At 41.3% G+C, this 18,128-nt stretch overlaps 1 protein-coding gene across 2 annotated transcripts in view; it reads left to right on the top strand.

Annotated features, from left to right (window-relative positions):
- Positions 1-252: 252 nt before the first annotated feature.
- LOC100697409 (polycystic kidney disease protein 1-like 2) overlaps positions 253-18,128 on the top strand; it is a 41,363-nt gene continuing 23,487 nt past the window's right edge. For both annotated transcript variants that reach the window (XM_013270198.3, XM_025904092.1), the window contains exons 1-10: positions 253-652; positions 1,213-1,371; positions 1,464-1,649; positions 3,019-3,129; positions 5,562-5,709; positions 13,153-13,382; positions 13,524-13,714; positions 14,370-14,586; positions 16,607-16,740; positions 16,889-17,981. In XM_013270198.3, the coding sequence (XP_013125652.2) occupies positions 370-652; positions 1,213-1,371; positions 1,464-1,649; positions 3,019-3,129; positions 5,562-5,709; positions 13,153-13,382; positions 13,524-13,714; positions 14,370-14,586; positions 16,607-16,740; positions 16,889-17,981 (2,752 nt within the window). In that variant the 5' untranslated portion in view covers positions 253-369. The remainder of the gene's footprint in view (positions 653-1,212; positions 1,372-1,463; positions 1,650-3,018; positions 3,130-5,561; positions 5,710-13,152; positions 13,383-13,523; positions 13,715-14,369; positions 14,587-16,606; positions 16,741-16,888; positions 17,982-18,128) is intronic.

Below are 18,128 nucleotides of genomic sequence, written 5' to 3'. Positions count from 1 at the left end.
CATAATTTAACTGTTAATTGTTCGTTTTTCTTTAACATAGCGATGACTCGTTGTGTAAACCTTCAGACTTACTAGGCTGGCATTTTCTTTGTAAGTACTGTGTAATCAGTTTCATATTCCCTTTTGTTCCTGTTTATGTAACAAACGCAAATGCATTCGTTGGTTCTGAAGCTACTCACGATAGTACGTCAACAATGTTCGACAGTAACTACAAAAGGGTGTGTGAGCGGTGCTTCTGTCAGACAAGCTCAGCTGTAGGATGTCACTCGGTTGTGTATAAAAACATCAGTTCAGACCTGAAACCTCCAAGAAAAGTTAAAAGAGAACTAGTGAGACGAACTTTTGATTTCGGAGGTGAGAGCAGAACGGATGTGCCAGGCAATTTTGCACCTGCTGATCTTGATGACACTCAGCTGTCACTCTTTGGCTGAAAATGAGACGAATGCCACCTGTCCAGAACACCAAAGGGATTTCAGGGGCTCTTGCTTTGAATTTGTGGGTATCCGGCGCTCTTTTTTCAGTGCTCAAGCCTGGTGTGAGGGGAATGGAGGACACCTTGCTTTTATCCCTGACAAGGACACCCAGTACTTCCTTGAGAGACACATGGACACTAAGGAAGACTTTTGGTTTGGAGTGGCACCATCTGCTGAAGGTAAGAAGTCACACTTGTTTTTATTGTTAGTGGATATTTCCCAGCAGACCTCTAACTGAGGACTTTAAATCAAACATTAACAACAAAACGTTTGCATGGACGAACTGTGCATCAGTTCCAAAACTAAACTACCAAAGACAGCTTTTTCTTACTGCACTGATAATGCTCTCTTCTCCTGGGGTTAGAAAATCAATCAGAAAATCAATTCTGTATCTCGGATGGTGGAGAACGCTCAGATTAAACACGGCACAATACAAAGAGCTAGGAAATCAGCAGTCTGACAAATTATGGTAAATTTGTTCCCACTGAGATTTTCACAGCATAGAGAGAAATGGCTTCATATAACACACTGATTGTAAAGTAAAAATATAAAGCATACTTTAAAAAAAACAACTTACACCCACCAGGTTAGCCGTTGGAGTCAACTTGGACCACAGTTTATAATAATAAACTTTTTGTAAGCTCCAAACGGTAATAGAAACTGAATGAGCTCTGCTCTAGATGCATTGTTGCTGCATGTATGTTCATCAGTGGGCTTTTTGGCTTTTTTGCATCATCAGGTCATCTCTCTTGGCTCGATGGTTCACCTCTCACATATTCAAAGTGGGTGAGCAGTCCAGAGCCTGGAGCAGCTTGTGGCTACATCCTGAGAAACTCGGGTTTTCACTGGGAGGCCAGAAACAACTGCACCAAAAACCGGAGTTTCATTTGCCAGTTTGGTAAGTATTCTGACGAAGACTATGAGCAAAGTTGCACACTGAATCACTCCATACGAAGAATTACTTTTTACACTGCCTTGTAATCTTTTCAGAGTCTGGGAGAACCATTGTGTGTGAGGGTCGTAACACCACTCTGCAGTGTGGTTCGGGTCAGGTGTTAATGATAGACGGTGGCTTCTACGGTCGTAAGAGTATTCATTACTGTCGATCCAAGTTCCCTCCACCAGCATCCCCACAACATGAGTGCGGCTGGGCGGACGCTGTAGAATCAATTACAGGTAAAACATGGTCAAATGGCGTCTGAGTGCGGCAACTACAGAGATAACTTCATCATTATTTCGTTGTTGATCTTGTGCGAGCGGTCTAATCTGCACAGTAATCATAGCGTCATAATGGTCCCTCTCATTAAACCTGCTGAACTCGGGTAGGAAAATAAAAGGTTCTGCATGAATGAAAACTGTGGTGAAATTCTATCCACATAGAAGCCTTATCTCTTATATCACAAAGCACACACTGTCTCACTGGAGCCCCTTCTTTGTAAAGATAATTGCCCATCGGAACATTTATGTAAGAACACAAACAGTAATGGCTTAAAGCTTAATTGTCAGTAAAGATACATGGATGATTTCCATCTGTCAGAGTAAATATTGACTTTTGAATTTAACTGATGACTGAAGCAGGCTGCCGTTTGTCATCGTTTAACGTTGATTCCATTTCATCCTGTTCAGGCACTGGGAGGACTTTTCAGCATGCATTGTGGTTTAGAGAGCATTCACACTTTTACACTCCACATCAACTCTATAGCTCCTATAGTGACGTACAAAATCATTAAACACATTCAATAACAAGCACATTATTACAAATGGATGAGTACCAGGCACTGTCCTACCTTTTATCTACTATGCTGGGAATATGCCTCAGCTAAAATGACTGATTAACTGCAGGCCACCAGGTTTAACTGCTCAAAGTATCAGTGGGGAATATTCATGGTTTCATTCAACTAATACAAACGAACACTGCCTTTTATTGGGCTTTATTGACTATTTTTACAGCATAATTTCCACGTCCATAAGTCTGGGAATTTTGACAAACAAGTCTTCTGGTATTCCCTGTCCAAATTAAAGCAACCAGAAACATGTATGTGGTTTATTTTCCAATCAAATCATCATTTTAATCTGTAAAAATTCAGTTCAATCCAATTCAATTTAGTTTTAATCATATAGCACCAAATCACAGTAACAATCACCTCAAAGTGTTATTTCAGCGTAGCTAAGTGATGATTCAGGGTCACCTGATCCAGCCCTAACTATATGCTTTATCAAAAAGGAAAATTGCCTGATCTTAAAAGTAGAGATAGTGTCTCCTAAATTCAGACTGCTTCTACAGAAGAGGGGCATGAAAACTGAAGGCTCTGCCTCCCATTCTACTTTTATATACTGAAGGCAAAGGCAAATAAATGCTCAATTTATTTGCCTTTGATTTTGGTGGCTAAGAAGCATATTGTCGTCAAAGCATGAACTAAGATATGAACAAGCAAGATGCAAAACCTTCCACACTGCTGAAACCACTGGAGCGTACGTGTTTGTGTGTGCGTGTGTGAGAGTGTGTGCTAGCAGCAGCTAATTATATTCTTTGTGTGATTCCCAGCTCGTTGCCACGGCCGACAGGTCTGCCAGATCGCTGAAGTTGCGAACTCCTTTGCTGACCCTTGTCCTCAGCTGAAGAGCTACCTGTCTGTAGACTACCACTGCAAAGACGGTAGGTCACGGTGCTGTGCTCAGGTTAATTAAAAAAAATTTTCTCCAAAGTGGAATCACATTTCCTAAATCCATTAAGGGCAGCGTGTGTCTGTTCTTTTCCGTCCCATCTGTTTAATTTTCCCACTTTGTTTCCCTCATTAGTTAGAATAGAGTAGTTAGGAGCCAGTAAAGTGTTGGAATAAGATTAAGTATCACTGATGATGCTTGATGCAGGCGTTAGAACCCCAACGAACAAATGCTGCCAATCTAGCTGTCAAAAAGAGCCAATAAATTTCTTTCACACTCTGTGGCTTATTTCACTTCTGGTGAGTGTGAAGATAAAAATATGGCTCACAAAGATTTAAAGTTCTCCCACTTGTTTAACCACAGAGAATTATTAAAACAGCGCCATTAACCTCAAACAGCAGAAAATCAGTTGTAAAAATGTTTTAGAAATAAAACACTTTGCTTCGTAGTAGGAAGACTAACATAACTTTATCATTTCATGGAGGTCTGAGTTTGTCTCCATCGGTAGCGACATCTTGTCTCTTTAGCAAAGGAAACATGTCAAGTACTTGTTGTGTATCATAATTTACATTCACTAGCTGGGCCCACATCCTCATTTTAGGTTTGGAAGCATTTTTTAGTTGATAAAGACAAATGGCAGATCCCCATGTACTAATGACAATAGACGAAGTGAAAGAAAAAATAGGGGAAGGAGGGTGGGGCACGAAAATGAGAAGGAACATCTTGTAGAACTGGGGGGTCATATATAGATACGACCAGGAAGGGGAGTGTTTGGAGCCTTGGTCCTGCTCCTGAAATTCAGAGAAATTATCTCAAATTGTGTTTCCAAATTTTTGATGAGCAATTTAAACTTTCTCAGAAACAGGAGCACAGTCTCTTCTCATCACTCTCATACTTTACTGGAGTTCTTGGACAGAACAGATCCATTGTTAATGTTAATAGCAACGCAAATAGAAATATCTTTGGTGAAAAAGGACTAGCTGTACTGAGGTTTTTTTTATTTGGCAGCAGCAGCTGTTCAGGTAAATGTCAAGCAGTTAATCCAAGCTTCACATTGAAATTCATTTCATATGTTTCACGGACAAGTCATATTATAGGTCAAACTATCAGACAGAGAGCCGTATTTCAACATCGGTAGATTCAAAACGGAAAGATTCCTCAGAGATGTCGGGCCATATTGACACGATAGCATCATGCAGCTGCTGTTGTTCACCACGTCTAAAAGGTGCTCCACCGATTGAGATCTGGTGACTGTGGAGGTCCTGAGAGTGCAGTGAACTTGTTGTCATTCTCAGGACACCAGCTTGAGCTGATCTGAGCTTTGTTAACCTGCTGGAAGCTACCAGCAGTAGATGATACACTGTGGTTACAACGGGATGGTCACCAGTGATTCTCCGGTAGGCCTTGGCATTTAAAGGATGCTCAGTTGGTACTGAGGGGCCCAAAGTATGATAAGAAAATATCCCCCACAGCATTACCTGAACTGTTGGCTCCATCATTTCATGTTGTTTGCACCAAATTCTGATCCTACCATCCAAATGTCACAGCAGAAATTGAGACCCATCAGACCAGACAATGAGCCTGTTCAAACTCTAGGCTCAGTCACGTAACCTGTACCTGACAGGACTGGCTTATACCAGGGGCGTCACAGATAAGGCCGGAGGGCCAGAATTGGCCCGGCAAAGATGACAATCTGTCCTGTTGGAAGGCTTTAGGAAATGTGACAGAGTACATAGATTTTGAACTCTTAGCTGTGTTGTCATTACTCTCCTAGTGATAAAGACTGCACTCCCATTGGCAATCATACAACACCAAAGTGGTTAAGCAAAAGATAAATGATTAAATGACAGAAAGGTTCCAGTTTTTCCACTATCTACTTTAGAAAGTTGAAACTAAACCAGCCTACTGGCATCTTTGAAATATAGTTAAACTGGGAGATTTGTGCCCCACCAAGATCTGGAGAAGCTCACTCAGGTCTTTAATTCATGTAGAGTTTAGTACTGGAGTGCTGTTTTTGAAGACACTATGAGACAGCTACAGTTAGTTCAAAATGCGACTGAACTCCAATTCATGGCTCCCTGCATTTTTAATTTAAACTATTTTTCGGTAGTTTATAAATCATCTAATAGCAATGGACCCCCAAAATATATATGATCAGCCAAGTTTATCAGTCCCATTAATCCCAACAAAAAAAAAGTACAAAACCAATATATAATTGATAACAAAGGCTGCACTTCCAGTTTATTTCTTCGGGCTGTTTTCTTATTTTTTGCTCAGATCACATTAAAATCAGATCATGCTCCTGCATTAAATAACCTCTATGGTATCTGTGCTTCTATCTGTTGAGATCATGGGCTTGTCTATTTTTTGCATGCTGGGCTACAAGCACTTTGTAACATCTCTGGTCATCCTCCCACACCACAGGGCTCGCACTGTCAGTGAATCCCACCGCTGTGGTTCTTGGTGACGTCAGAATTCACGTGAAGTGGCTTTTACATTCACCCCTGACAAACCTTAGCTGCAGAGTGAACACGGGAGATGGCCATGTAATTTATTTGAACAATCCAAAAGGGTGAGTATCAACTCTTTAGGTTTTTTCAGCCATGAGTTTAAAGAACATTTTCTGCATTATTTTCCACATGAGTTTAGTTATTTTTGTGTAGGTGTCAAAGTTTTGTTTTTGCCTTCCATCCCACTCGTTACTAAATTTTGTACATCCTTGATTCCTTTCCTTGGCATCCTCTCAGTGCATCTTAGTCTATCGTACCTGAGACACGAGCAGAGGAGATGAGGATGAAAAAGGAGGAGCAAGGAGTCAGTGCAAATGGCATTTAACATAATGAGACAGCTTCGCTCCGGGCTGCCATTTAAAAGCAATGACAATTAAATATGTGTGGCACAGCTACTTCCTCTGCAAAGCAGTTATTTCTTCTTCGATATGGAAAAAAAGTCTCATTTTTTGTGTAGACTTCCAGTTTGAGGATAGTTTGTATGTTTCAGAGGTGTAGCACTCCTCGTTCACGCATCACGGTGGGAAAAAACAAGTTTTGCAAATGATACAACTGCGAATCTACAACTGTAGCTCCTTTGACAAGCCTCCTCTCTGCTCAACCATGTGAGAGAGCCTTCAACAATCTGTAATCAGACTGATTTCCAAGTCACAGGCAAGAGGATAGGCTGAAATAGGCTCCACCCTGATTTGGACAAAAGGAGGAAAATGGATGGAGGGATGACAGATGAGACAAAGACACACAAAGTAGAGAAATGAAAACTGCCCCATCACTCCTATCACTGTGTCAAAATCACCTGCCAATTGTCTTCAGTTCATCTGGTGGGTGAATTCACCAGATGGACTGATCAATTCAATCAATCTACTCTGTTTCCAGTTTCCTGCTCGCCAACACCAATCTCACCTCCTGCAGATTCCCAAATGCACCCCAGTGGCTTTTTGTGCTTTTACATACTACATTTGTGTGGATGGGTGTGTGGGACTTTCATATAGAAATGAACATCTGTTAGAGTCAAGCTCATTCTTAATCAGTTAATCAGTGGTGATTAAATCTGTATTTCCTGTTTTTGGAGTGCACAGTTTTAGTTTTAAATCCTGGTGTCTGTGGCGAGAGTCACTGCTGTACTGGTAGTAATGCGTTTTACGTCAGCCAGCAGTAATTTGTTTACCAGAACTGACAAGGCGCACAGCAACAGAAACATTACAGCACCTAGAAGCAGGATGCAGCCTAGGAACCATGCCGGAGAAGGTTTTGACGCTTCAGCTATAAAAGGCTCAGCATTTAGAAGAAGCAATGCAGTCTAAAACATAAATAAAAAATCAGTCAACAGTTGAGTGTGTCATGAGCCTGCGTCAGCATGTTTGTCTCACTGCTCTGAGATGTGACAAAAGGAGCTTGGTGAAATTTTAACAAAGTAAACTTGACTATGGAAGTGTGAACCACAACACTCCATTAGCTGGATCCTTAGCTGGATCAGTTACATCTGTTCACCACACAAACATCACCTGTATCATAGTGTATGTGCAACTTATTTTATCCCTATGCTGAATTTAACCGTAAAATGTAATGATACAAACAGGCACACTACACTGCATCTGCAGTGTGCATCTTCAGATGGACCGTGCTGCTATCAAAGTCATCTGTACCAAAGCTGGAGGAAAGTTGTGTACCATCTCCATCAGCGTTATAAGTTACCTGAAACTGATTTGTAAATCGTAAGCCCAGCCCAAATATTGATAATCTGCAAGATGTCTTACTTTGCAAGGAAAGGGATGTTTCAAAGAAAGTCGGACTCTGTAGTTTTCTCTGGTCCCCTCCCCAATCAGACCAGGAGTGACATGTTTAGCCGCATGTTCTCCTTAAACTGCTGGCTGTCTGAGTGGTGTCCCAGAAACGATGTGGGCTTCATAGATAATTGGCAAACCTTCTGGAGGAAACCTGGTCTTGTTAGGAGAGACGGCATCCATCCCACTTTGGATGGAGCAGCTCTCATTTCTAGAAATATGGACAAATTTATTAAACCCCCCAAAATATGACTATCCAGAGTTGGGACCAGGAAGTAGAGTTGCAGTCTTACACGCCTCTCTGCAGCTTCTCTCCTCCTGCTACCCCCCCAAAAACCCATCTCCATTGAGACTGTGTCAGCTCCCAAAAAGACAAAAAACAAACCAAAAACCAGCAACAAACAACTTAAACATAAAAAAGCACAAAGAAAGAACAATACAGTATCCATATCTGAACCAAAGAGTAAAACAGTGAAATGTGGATTATTAAATATTGGGTCTCTCTCCTCCAAGTCTCTGTTAGTACATGACTTAATAATTGATCAACAAATCGATTTACTCTGCCTTACAGAAACCTGGTTGCAGCAGGATGAGTATGTTAGTTTAAATGAATCAACACCCCCGAGTCATTCTAACTACCAGAAATCTCGAAGCACAGGCCGAGGGGCGGTGTGGCAGCAGTTTTTCACACCAGCCTATTAATTAACGAAAGACCAAGACAGACTTTTAATTCATTTGAAAGCCTGATGCTTAGCCTCGTCCACCCCAGCTGTAAAACTCAGAAACCAGTCTTACTTCTTATCATCTATCGTCCACCTGGGCCTTACACAGAGTTTCTGTCTGATTTCTCAGACTTTTTATCTGATTTAGTTCTCAGCTCAGATAAAATAATTATTGTGGGTGATTTTAACATCCATGTAGATGCTAAAAATGACAGCCTCAACATCGCATTTAATCTGTTATTAGACTCAATTGGCTTCTCTCAAAATGTAAAAGAACCCACCCACCACTTTAATCACACTCTAGATCTTGTTTTAACATATGGCATAGAAACTGAACATTTAACAGTGTTTCCTGAAAACCCTCTGTTGTCTGATCATTTCCTGATAACATTTACATTTACAATAATTGATTACACAGCAGTGGAGAGTAGACTTTATCAAAGTAGATGTCTTTCTGAAAGTGCTGTAACTAAGTTTAAGAATATAATCCACCCACTGTTATCATCTTCAATGCCCTGTACCAACATAGAGCAGAGCAGCTATCTGAACGCTACTCCAACAGAGGTCGATTATCTTGTTAATAATTTTACCTCCTCACTACGTACGACTCTGGATACTGTAGCTCCTGTGAAAACTAAGGCCTCAAATCAGAAGTACCTGACTCCGTGGTATAATTCTCAAACACGTAGCCTAAAGCAGATAACTCGTAAGCTGGAGAGGAAATGGCGTGTCACAAATTTAGAGGATCATCATTTAGACTGGAGAAATAGTTTGCTGCTTTATAAGAAAGCCCTCCGCAAAGCCAGAACATCTTACTATTCGTCACTGATTGAAGAAAATAAGAACAACCCCAGGTTTCTCTTCAGCACTGTAGCCAGGCTGACAAAAAGTCAGAGCTCTACTGAGCCAACCATCCCTTTAACGTTAACTAGTAATGACTTCATGAACTTCTTCACAAATAAAATTTTTATCATTAGAGAAAAAATTACCAATAATCATCCCACAGATGTAATATTATCTACAGCTACTCTTAGTACCATCAATGTTAAGTTAGACTCTTTTTCTCCAATTGATCTTTCTGAGTTAACTTCAATAATTAATTCCTCCAAACCATCAACGTGTCTTTTAGACCCCATTCCTACAAAACTGCTCAAAGAAGTCCTGCCATTAATTAATGCTTCGATCTTAAATATGATCAACCTATCTCTAATAATCGGCTATGTACCACAGGCCTTCAAGGTGGCTGTAGTTAAACCTTTACTTAAAAAGCCATCTCTAGACCCAGCTGTCTTAGCTAATTATAGGCCAATCTCCAACCTTCCTTTCATATCAAAAATCCTTGAAAGAGTAGTTGTCAAACAGCTAACTGATCATCTGCAGAGGAATGGCTTATTTGAAGCGTTTCAGTCAGGTTTCAGAGCTCAGCACAGCACAGAAACAGCTTTAGTGAAGGTTACAAATGATCTTCTTATGGCCTCTGACAGTGGACTCATCTCTGTGCTTGTCCTGCTAGACCTCAGTGCTGCATTCGATACTGTTGACCATAATATCCTATTAGAGCGATTAGAACATGCTGTAGGTATTACAGGTACTGCACTGCAGTGGTTTGTATCATATCTATCTAATAGACTCCAATTTGTACATGTAAATGGAGAGTCCTCTTCACACACTAAGGTCAATTATGGTGTTCCACAGGGTTCAGTGCTAGGACCAATTCTATTTACATTATACATGCTTCCCCTAGGCAGCATCATTAGAAGACATAGCATAAATTTTCACTGCTATGCAGATGACACGCAGCTCTATCTATCCATGAAGCCAGGTAACACACACCAATTAGTTAAACTGCAGGAATGTCTTAAAGACATAAAGACCTGGATGGCCGCTAACTTTCTGCTTCTTAATTCAGATAAAACTGAGGTTATTGTACTCGGCCCTGAAAATCTTAGAAATATGGTATCTAAGCAGATTCTTACTCTGGATGGCATTACCTTGGCCTCCAGTAACACTGTGAGAAACCTTGGAGTCATTTTTGACCAGGACATGTCCTTCAACGCACATATTAAACAAATATGTAAGACTGCTTTCTTCCATTTGCGCAACATCTCTAAAATTAGAAATATCCTGTCTCAGAGTGATGCTGAAAAACTAGTTCATGCATTTATTACTTCCAGGCTGGACTACTGTAATTCACTATTATCAGGATGTCCTAAAAACTCGCTGAAAAGCCTTCAGCTGATCCAAAATGCTGCAGCAAGAGTACTGACAGGGACTAGAAAGAGAGAGCATATTTCTCCTGTTTTGGCTTCCCTTCATTGGCTTCCTGTTAAATCCAGAATTGAATTCAAAATCCTGCTCCTCACATACAAGGTCTTAAATAATCAGGCCCCAACTTATCTTAATGACCTTGTAGTACCATATCACCCTATTAGAGCACTTCGCTCTTGCACTGCAGGCCTACTTGTTGTTCCTAGAGTATTTAAAAGTAGAATGGGAGGCAGAGCCTTCAGTTTTCAGGCCTCTCTTCTGTGGAACCAACTTCCAGTTTGGATTCAGGAGACAGACACTATCTCTACTTTCAAGATTAGGCTTAAAACTTTCCTTTTTGCTAAAGCATATAGTTAGGGCTGGACCAGGTGACCCTGAATCCTCCCTTAGTTATGCTGCAATAGACGTAGGCTGCTGGGGGATTCCCATGATGCATTGAGTTTTTCCCTTCCAGTCACCTTTCTCACTCACTATGTGCTAATAGACCTCTCTGCATCGAATCATATCTGTTATTAATCTCTGTCTCTCTTCCACAGCATGTCTTTCATCCTGTTTTCCTTCTTTCACCCCAACCGGTCGCAGCAGATGGCTGCCCCTCCCTGAGCCTGGTTCTGCCGGAGGTTTCTTCCTGTTAAAAGGGAGTTTTTCCTTCCCACTGTCGCCAAAGTGCTTGCTCATAGGGGGTCATATGATTGTTGGGTTTTTCTCTGTATTTATTATTGTGCTATCTACTGTACAATATAAAGCGCCTTGAGGCGACTTTTGTTGTGATTTGGCGCTATATAAATAAAATTGAAAAATTGAAAATTGAAGTTTTTATTTATAAACGTTTTTTGAATGCTAAATGGAAATTGATAAGGGGGCCACAAGATTACCTGTTTTTAACTGTAGCCACTTTCAATAAAGGTACTGGGAATAAATGCAGGCATGATCAGCAGATGTAGGTTCAATTACCTTATTTTTGAAGAACAGGTAATAAGTAGAAATTAACTGGAGGGAAACACTTGCATTATTTACCCAATTTCTCCCATTTAAACCACCAAAACACCCTAAAAAAAATTATTAGAAGTTCTGTGTGTAACGTCCAGAAAACCATTAGTATATACTCAAGGGCGTTAGGTGAACTTGCATGTTATATGCTTGCACTTCTTTGCAGAAAAGTGTTAATAAAATCAGTCACAAGACTCTCCTGCATTTGCTGTTGCACAATTGTATTTACTGTGCTCATGTGTAGTACAGCAGCTGAAAGATCAGTAACATGTAACATGTTAATACCAGGTATTTTGTGGAATGATAGCATTTATCGTATCACGTTAGTTGGTTTAGTAATTTAGCAAATTAAAACAATGTGTTGCTTGTTTGGCGAGGGGCAATAAAAAGAAAATTGCACCCCAGCGAATAGTACCTCAACAAAGATTAATTATATTGTAAATTAGCAGTAAGGCACAGAAACCTGTTAGTGATGAGGAAGAAATGTGATGTCACATTAATCTAAGAGTTCAAGATAAATCCATATATCAATTGACAGGTGATGGAGGTGGTAGGAAACAAAAACAAAGAGGTAATTACAAACACCAAAAATTTGATTTTTGGCCTTGATAAACATTACACAAACTCATACAGGCCTGTGAAAAATGCAGTATACCCTGAGTGCTTCCATGGATTTAAGAGGGTAACTTGCAGCTAGGTGCTGCTAATCAGATGCACTTTATTAACAATCATCAGCAAGTGTAACCACCTCTATATGATAAGACATTACGGAGCATCTGCAGATGCGTTACATTCTGGTGTGTGTTAAAACAAAGAAAAAGCTTCACAGGATTGATGTCTCTGCAAATTTACCCCAAGGAGACAGTCCAAAACTCCCCCAAAACATTCTGCTGTAAGACTCCACAGGTCTCAGGCCACATGCTAACATTCATAACATTAAAATTCATGACGGTATAATTCGAAGAAGCATGGCTTGCTTCGAAGGGTTGCCAGAAGAAATCATCTTCTCTAAGAAAATGGTAGCACGGTTTATGTTTGAACAAACCACATAACTTCAGAAACAATGTCCTTTGGCCAGATGGCAAAGTGGGTGATTTGTCGGATATGCCCTGTCAGTCTCCCAAAGTGGAGATGTTTGGCTACAATGCACAGCCACCCATTTGGTAAAGCCCAAACACAGCATATCAGGTGCTCACACCTCCTACCAGCTGTCAAGCACGGTGGTGGAGGGCTGATGATTTGGGGTTGTTTTGAACCCATGGGATCTGGTTTGTACTCAATTAGTAGCTGGTGAGTCACTCCAATCTGCAGGCGACAGCAGTTATGTGTAAGCAATCCAAGGCAACCACGAGAAAGTTTTTGGTGCATCACCCTTTTTCTGATAGATTTCGGCTCCCAGCAAACTCACCAACCAGTCAGGAATAGAGATCTTTCTGGAGCAACCACGGGTTCGATGTTGTTGGTCAGCTGGGAACAAGCACATGCAACATCCTTTGAATTTGTACTGTAAAACAACTGAAGTACCAAAGTCTTTCAGTGATATCACATTTTGTTAAAGACGTCAGATTCAGGGAAGATTTCATTTTTATGATACATTACACCATTACACTGGCATTAAAAACCATTTGATGCCAATGAATGTTTGTTTCATTTGATTTTGATACACCTAATAGTTGTGTGGCATATCTAAAATAGTGTTACTCAAAAGAACACGCTGATTCCTGTTTTTGAATTTTCTCAGGTTGGAGAACAGTGTGGTGCACAAATACACTCATCCAAGTACCTTTATTGTGGCAGCTGAATGCACTTGCAGTGAAATGCACATTACAGCTCAGAAAATAATTACCATTCAAGAGCCTGTTGCAGAGATCGGTGTTATCAAGTGCTATGCTGGAAACCTGTCTTTTTCTGAAACCAACTGCAAAGCCCTGTATGGAGAAGCCTTTCACATTCAAATGGAAGTAAAAGCAGGTAGGTACCAAAGTGAACCTAATATAAAATAATTAACTTGAAATTTTGATATCTCTACATGAAAGCATCGGCTTTAGTGTTTGAGTCTTTTTTTCCTTTCTTTTTTTGTCATTCAATTTTTATTTGTTTTGTATTCTTTAGGTACGAATGTGACCTACAGAATCGAAAGTGATGAAAAGTCGTTGTCCGGTTTATCTGTGATCGGAGGAACTGAACCCCAGAACATCACAGTAACATCAGAAATGGTGACACGGCTCGGGTCTGGCTGCCACCGCCTGACACTTTATGCGTCTAACACGGTCACATTCCTTGAAGTGTCCAAAGACCTGCAGGTACAGTAAATCAAAATCAAACTAATAGTCTTCTTTGAGTACAACAGTAACAAAAACAATGATGTGTCATCCCCAAGTTTCTATTGAGCATGGTGATCATATGAATAAAGGGTTTGAGTACTGATTGAAAAAATCAGGTTATTTAAAATTAGTAATTAAATTTAACCTTTAATTATAAAATTTCTTTAAGTTAATTAGGGAAATATCTGTGAACACCAGAACAGCTCTCTAAATTTAATTCACAATTATTTCTTTTTTTTTCATACCAACTATGAATTTAAAAATCTGCGCTTTCATCCTGCTGTCCCTATTAAGGTAATCAGTCATTGTAAGTCAAGGAACTTAGTGTGAAAATGTGCCTTTGATCTAAGTTTAATCAAAATTAAACCACAAGCTCTGATGTCACTCAGCTGCCAACTAACCTCCGTAAACAGGAAGCTCAGCTCACCTGCTCTTCTATGCGTGGCACAAAAAAGTCTCATAGACGGTCAGAATTGAGTATGTCAAGATTTTTCTTTACCAGACAATTTCTTATTGAATTAAAATTTTTGTAGAGCATCTTTAATGTATTTTCATAGTAAACACTAATTGCCAGATTAATGTGTTATCGGCTGAAAATGTGTTCCTCTGCTTTGTAATTCTGCTTATCCCTCAGGTGTGTGTTCTGGAGAAAATAGTTGGACTTCAGGCCTCTGTGTTGACAGCGAGCGATGAATGTTTAGATTCCCCATTTATTACTTTTGGTGTTTCCCTTGTACGAGGAGAGCCTGTGTTGCTCTTGTTTTCACTGACTGGAGACAATGGCTTGTTCACTGAAACCAGAAAAATGAACACAAAAAAGGAAATGTTTCACATTAAACGACCAGTTCAAGGTGAGCAAAAAAATGTAAATGGTAAATCGACTGATCCTTATATACATACATACACATATACATACATACACACATATATATATACATACATACATATATACATACATACATACACACACATATATATATATACATACATACATATATACATACATACACACACACATATATATATATATATACACACATATATATATACATACATACATATATACATACATATATACATATACATACATACATATATACATATATATATATATATATATATATGTACGTGGAGGGTGAAGGTAACGGTGGTCCCCGTGGTAATCGGAGCACTAGGTGCGGTGACTCCCAAGCTAGGCGAGTGGCTCCAGCAGATCCCGGGAACAACATCGGAGATCTCTGTCCAGAAGAGCGTAGTCCTGGGAACAGCTAAGATACTGCGCAGGACCCTCAAGCTCCCAGGCCTCTGGTAGAGGACCCGAGCTTGAAGGATAAACCGCCCGTAGGGGCGTGCTGGGTGTTTTTATACACATATACATATACAGTGGCTTGCAAAAGTATTCGGCCCCCTTGAACTGTCCATCTAATCTGACTGAGCCGGAGCTGTTTTGCAAAGAAGAATGGGCAAGGATTTCAGTCTCTAGATGTGCAAAGCTGGTAGAGACATACCCTAAAAGGCTGGCAGCTGGAATTGCAGCAAAAGGTGGTTCTACAAAGTATTGACTCAGGTGGCTGAATAATTACGCACACCCCACTTTTCAGTTATTTATTTGTAAAAAATGTTTGGAATCATGTATGATTTTCGTTCCACTTCTCACGTGTACACCACTTTGTATTGGTCTTTCACGTGGATTTGATTGATGTTTGTGGCTGTAATGTGACAAAATGTGGGAAAGTTCAAGGGGGCCGAATACTTTTGCAAGCCACTGTATACATATATACATATACATATATAGACATGGTGAGTTCAGTGATGTAGGACATATCAATTTCAATGCCGAAAATACTATCAGTAAATGAACCATAATACTTTAGCCAAGTAAACAACATGTAAACAGTGGGCTTTCCAACAGGGCATATCTGACCCTCCTTTTATAGGAGTATTTTCTCAACTTTACAAATGTCAATAATATCCCAATTATCGATGTAATATGTTTGTCAATACCTTTCCCCAATCAGTTGCCAATCCTACTTGCACGTTGTTCCTTTTTTAATCTCTGACATTTGCATTACATAACTTTCTGGCACTATTCCATAACTTGCCGGGCGCTATTTCCCACACCTTGTCATCCATCATTTTTAGTTGGGTCCCTTGGACAGTTTTATGGCCAAAGTGAGATCAAAACTCTGCAAAACTACAGATATCACTCCAGCTACAAAACAAAAACAGTTAATCTCCCTGATAACTTTGTCAGGTTTGTTGCCAGATGTAGGGTTTTTCACAACTTTGGGCAGCGAAGATTGTCGTTGTCCAGCAGGTCGTTGTCCTGCTGGAAGGTGAACCTCTGCCCCAGTCTCAAGTCTTTTGCAGACTCCAAGAGGTTTTCTTCCAAGATTGCCCTGTATTTGGCTCCATCCATCTTCCCATCAACTCTGACCAGCTTCCCTGTCCCTGCTGAAGAGAAGCGCCCCCAGAGCATGATGCTGCCACCACCATATTTGACAGTGGGGATGGTGTGTTCAGAGTGATGTGCAGTGTTAGTTTTCCGCCACATATAGCGTTTTGCATTTTGGCCAAAAAGTACACCACTTTGTATTGGTCTTTCACGTGGAATTCCAATAAAATTGATTCATGTTTGTGGCTGTAATGTGACAAAATGTGGAAAAGTTCAAGGGGGCAGAATACTTTTGCCACTGTATATAAAATCCACAACACAACCTTCCATTTAGTACTGTAAATGGCCAGCTCTGCCTCCTGAGCTGCAGCCACCCCAGTGTGACAGCTACAATTTTGGTCAAAATATCTGAAACATAATGAATATTTACACATTTTACTACTGATTCATATATTCTTCTGTGTGTTTTACTACAGGATCTATAGAAGTAAAACTCAGAGCCTGGAACATCTTCTCCTCTCTTGAAGTGGTGCTGGATATGTCTGCTTCCTGTGATAACGATAAACATAGTGACCAAAATGATATTTTGTTTGGAATTAACAACAGACAGGTAATAACAGAAGTACATTTAATTTGTAGTTGTGCAGTTGTACTTCTAATGTAACTGTGCAAAATAATATTTTATAAATATCAGGTGACATAGAGCAGAGGTGAGGTGGAAGGGTAATATTTAATTAAATGCTTGTGTTCATTTTCAGAGGAAGAAACATGTTAGAGTTGGCAGAGCTGGTGGTTCGAGCGGAGGACCAGGTAGTTCTAGCGGAGGACCGGGTGGTTCAAGCGGAGGACCGGGTAGTTCTAGCGGAGGACCGGGTGGTTCTAGCGGAGGACCGGGTGGTTCAAGCGGAGGACCGGGTAGTTCTAGCGGAGGACCGGGTGGTTCTAGCGGAGGACCGGGTAGTTCTAGCGGAGGACCAGGTGGTTCAAGCGGCGGACCGGGTAGTTCTAGCGGAGGACCGGGTGGTTCTAGCGGAGGACCGGGTGGTTCAAGTGGAGGACCAGGAGGGTCAAGCGGAGGACCGGGAGGATCAAGTGGAGGACCGGGAGGGTCAAGCGGAGGAGCAGGTGGTTCTAGCGGAGGACCGGGTGGTTCTAGCGGAGGACCGGGTAGTTCTAGCGGAGGACCGGGTGGTTCAAGCGGAGGACCGGGTGGGTCAAGCGGAGGAGCGGGTGGTTCTAGCGGAGGACCGGGTTGTTCAAGCGGAGGAGCAGGTGGTTCTAGCGGAGGACCGGGAGGATCAAGCGGAGGACCGGGAGGGTCAAGCGGCGGACCGGGTGGGTCAAGCGGAGGAGCAGGTAGTTCTAGCGGAGGAACGGGAGGGTCAAGTGGCGGACCGGGTGGGTCAAGCGGAGGAGCGGGTGGTTCTAGCGGAGGACCGGGTTGTTCAAGCGGAGGACCGGGTGGTTCAAGCGGAGGACCAGGAGGGTCAAGCGGAGGAGCAGGTAGTTCTAGCGGAGGACCAGGTGGTTCAAGCGGCGGACCGGGTGGGTCAAGCGGAGGAGCAGGTGGTTCTAGCGGAGGACCGGCAGGGTCAAGCGGAGGAGCGGGTGGTTCAAGCGGAGGAGCGGGTGGTTCTAGCGGAGGACCGGGTGGTTCAAGCGGAGGACCGGGTGGTTCTAGCGGAACATCGCCATCATCTACAGTGAATCCAACCACCAAAAACCCAGGTGGCTCCAGCAGCTTGTCATGTAGCATATCGCCACAGAGTGGAACAATCCTTGATGCTTTTGATATAAGTTGCAACACTGAAAATCCCTGCTCTAACTGTCAGTATTGTTTCAGCACTCAGAGTAAGTACTTCTGGATCAGCAAAATTTTTTAAGACACTGATGTAACTAAGTTTAACCAGTTAGCCAGTTATTTTTCACATAGATTTCTAGTAAAATATTTACAAAGTAATGTTTCTTTTCAGAGGAAGAAACATGTTAGAGTTGGCA

The sequence above is a fragment of the Oreochromis niloticus genome, linkage group LG16 (assembly GCF_001858045.2).
Source record: "Oreochromis niloticus isolate F11D_XX linkage group LG16, O_niloticus_UMD_NMBU, whole genome shotgun sequence".
In the NCBI taxonomy this organism is placed as follows: domain Eukaryota; kingdom Metazoa; phylum Chordata; class Actinopteri; order Cichliformes; family Cichlidae; genus Oreochromis; species Oreochromis niloticus.
This window is presented reverse-complemented; position numbering and strand designations above follow the sequence as displayed.